The following is a 3,208-nucleotide window of genomic DNA, read 5'->3' as shown; positions in this document are numbered from 1 at the left end:
ACACGTGGATTTAAAGATTCCTGCTTAGTTCTTACTGTTCTTAACAGGAGAGCCTGTTTTCATAGGCGCAAGCTGCCATAAATTAGAATGATATCACTGAATTATTGTACTGAATATGTCATTAGTTTAAGGTTAGATAAGCACAAAGGAAGCTGACTGTAAAATATGGACAAAAGAATCCACTTCAATTGAATCAGGCCCATAAACAATCTTACCATAATTTTACTTCACACAAGTTTTTTTTTTTTTAAATTTTATCCACTAGTTCCTTCCTTAATATCTGAAAGTTTTTCAACCTGTCCCAGTATGGTGATACCATAACCATATATGTGTGTGCATGTGTGTATACACACATGTGTATATTTGAGTGTGCGTGTATATATATGTGAAAACCACACTAAGAAAATTCAAGTGCTAAATTGGACTTACATCTCTAAGATGTATCTAGGCCTGAAAACTCTTTTCTTCCTAGCTTGCTGAAAAAGCTTTTAACTCCATATGTTAGGAAACACTGATTTATATGCTTTTATACTACTCTATCTCTCTGCCCAGAGAATTCTGTAAAACTGGAGCAGCAAGACTCGTCAAGAGATGACCCGACCCACCCCTCTGCCTAAAGGTATGGTTAGTCATGTTTTTCTCATTTTTCATAGATTGTTACCTAACCTGCACTTTAAGACCACTAGCAATGCTGGCTGAACAAACTTCCTTAAACCAATCATTCATAATCCCCTTCCTGCTGTTTGAAACTTTCTTCCCTAGTATCTGACCCGAATCTATCTTTTGGAGTGCAGGACCATGACTTATCCTACAGACATGGACATCAGAGCATTCCTTCCTTATTGTAAAAGCCTTTTATTATCTGGTATCATGATCCTTCACAAAATCTTCTAGATGACATTAAATAACTTCCAGTGTTTCCTCAGGTTTTCTAGAACTCATTGCTCTTCAACTGCTATACACTTTTTGAAACGCAACACAACTAAATGCAGGTTCATGAAGAACTACGCAGTCTTTAATCCTCTATTAACAGTGGTAGTGTGGTATTCTTCTGTTACACACTGTGTTTATGGTTATGTAGCTACACGATTTGTATTTTTACATCAGGACTGAAGTGTGGATAAATCCTACAGGTAAATAAATGTGGGATTTCTAGCAAGACTTTGAATGATATAGAACTTCAGAGTTAGGTCAGGTAAGAATACCACAATCTGATCAACCAAGCATAAACTGAAAATAAAACTATAGGACAATTTTATTGGCTTGCTTAGTTGTGCTGATTCTAACAAGCATAATTTTAATTTAGTGTTTACCTGTTTTCTTTCTACTAATATGTGTAAGTATAAAACATATGCAATAATCTTTCATCAGTGCAGTCATTTCATGTCTATAGCTACTTATTGTAGGAAAGTGGGAAGCTCATCTACTTAAATGAAAACCTCTATGAATATTGAATTTATCCAAAAGTAAAAAAAAAAAAGTATGAGATTAAATTATATTCTGGAAATAATTTATCCGTAGTCTTTATGAGCCAACTATTCAACTCGTCTCCTAAACTTCCACAATAGAAAAATGCTGATACTAATGACTTCTTCTCTTCTAGAAATCCTTCCTCCTGCTTATTCAATACCAAATGCTGGAACAGTTAAATATACTCAGTGCAGTCTGCTCTGAGATTATACAAAAAAAACCTTATCTGTTTAAAGATGGCAGAGATTAGTGGATATATAAATTCTACCTTGTAAAACCTTTCCTGTCCAATAAAAGACAGCTGGAAAAAATGTAACGTGAAGCTGTCTTTAACACAGTGAATGAAAGTAGGTGAGAGGCACAAAGCTGTTCCAATTGCAAAGAGAGGAGAAACGGTAATGTAACCAGCAACAATTAATCCATACAATAACTGATAAGAGATGTATAAGAGAAGAACTCAAACAGAACCCAAGAAAAGAATTGTTAAATTCATTGCAGCCCTCTCCTTTTTGTTAAAAAGGCATGACTTGCTGACTCTGGTGGGAGAGAAATGAGAATACTCTCTCTTTTTGGCTGTGGCTCTAAACCAAAGGAACTAAAGGTCTCATACAGAGGAACATGAATTTACCTTGGCTCCATTTTCACAGTTCCCAGATAAGAAACAATGATGACCTTAGGGAGCCAGTAGTGTTCCCTTAGTAGTCTCTATATTAGGTATTTGAAATATATTGAAAGTTAAAGTGATAAGATTACCTCCCACATAAGAAAACACATTGATTCTTCACAAATATGAGCAAAATTAAAGATGAATTTAAGAAAATTACTTATGGCACAAAAAGCACATTAATGCTGCCCACATCATTATTTATAGAGAAAGAAAGTTATTTTGGCTGAGGTGACAAATTACCTTTCCACAGTAGAAGGAAAAGAATAGTTTACAAGTTCAAGATGTAAAGTTATTAAACAAGACCTGACTGTACTAAGAAATGCACAACATATTAGAAAAGTCAATTTCTTAAATTAAATGGCAAATCAGCAAGTGGATGAAGGACTGACCTTGGATCGGGGTGGTGCTCGGATGTACCATTTACAGTCTACTGCTTCAGTTTCAGAAGCTTTTCCTTCTTTGACAATTTGGACAGATTCCACAATTCCTTCAGGTCCTCCCATCTCAAACTCACAAACTGAATAACAAAATACCAAAAAAAATGAAACCTGAACAGCAAACAAAAATATTTTCTACAGCAGAGTGCAAAGGCCTCCAAGTTCAAAAAAAACCAAAACCAACATACCAACCTGGCAATGGCTTCAAAACACCAAGGTCCTTAAAATCTGGATCTTAAAAATTGAGAAAGAAAAAATTAGTTTTGTTCAATATGTTTGCTATAATGTCAATGTGCGAAAATTTAACAATGCACTTCAGTGGTATAATTACAGACATATTTCTTGGAAATGAGAAATGTTTCTAAACTATGGCAACACTAATTATTAATGCAGATATTATTGATACTATCATACCAAGTTCTTTTTTTTCTGTTATGAAATCCCACTTTTCTCTGTCTCTCTCTTTCAGAAGAGTGAGTTCAAAAATATTTCTGCATACACTAGCAAGCAAGAACATCACACAGCTAACCACATGATATTTTAATACATCAGTCTAATGAAGGAGGATATATTTACAGATCCATTCAGAATCCTTTTGCCTATTTTGCATTTTGCAGTATAACACTCCACTTAA

General features: G+C 34.5%; 1 protein-coding gene across 1 annotated transcript in view; it reads right to left on the bottom strand.

The window, feature by feature from the left end:
- The window catches only part of NETO1 (neuropilin and tolloid like 1), a 63,916-nt gene that overhangs the window by 24,487 nt on the left and 36,221 nt on the right, over positions 1-3,208 (bottom strand). The window contains exons 5-6 of the mRNA XM_035896940.1: positions 2,767-2,808; positions 2,527-2,654 (exon numbers count right to left, since the gene is read on the bottom strand). Of these exons, the coding sequence (XP_035752833.1) occupies positions 2,527-2,654; positions 2,767-2,808 (170 nt within the window). The remainder of the gene's footprint in view (positions 1-2,526; positions 2,655-2,766; positions 2,809-3,208) is intronic.

This window comes from Egretta garzetta, unplaced genomic scaffold (assembly GCF_000687185.1).
Source record: "Egretta garzetta isolate BGI_Z169 unplaced genomic scaffold, ASM68718v1 scaffold126, whole genome shotgun sequence".
Lineage (NCBI taxonomy): Eukaryota > Metazoa > Chordata > Aves > Pelecaniformes > Ardeidae > Egretta > Egretta garzetta.
Note: the sequence above shows the minus strand (reverse complement) of the source record. Positions and strands in the feature narration are given on the sequence as shown.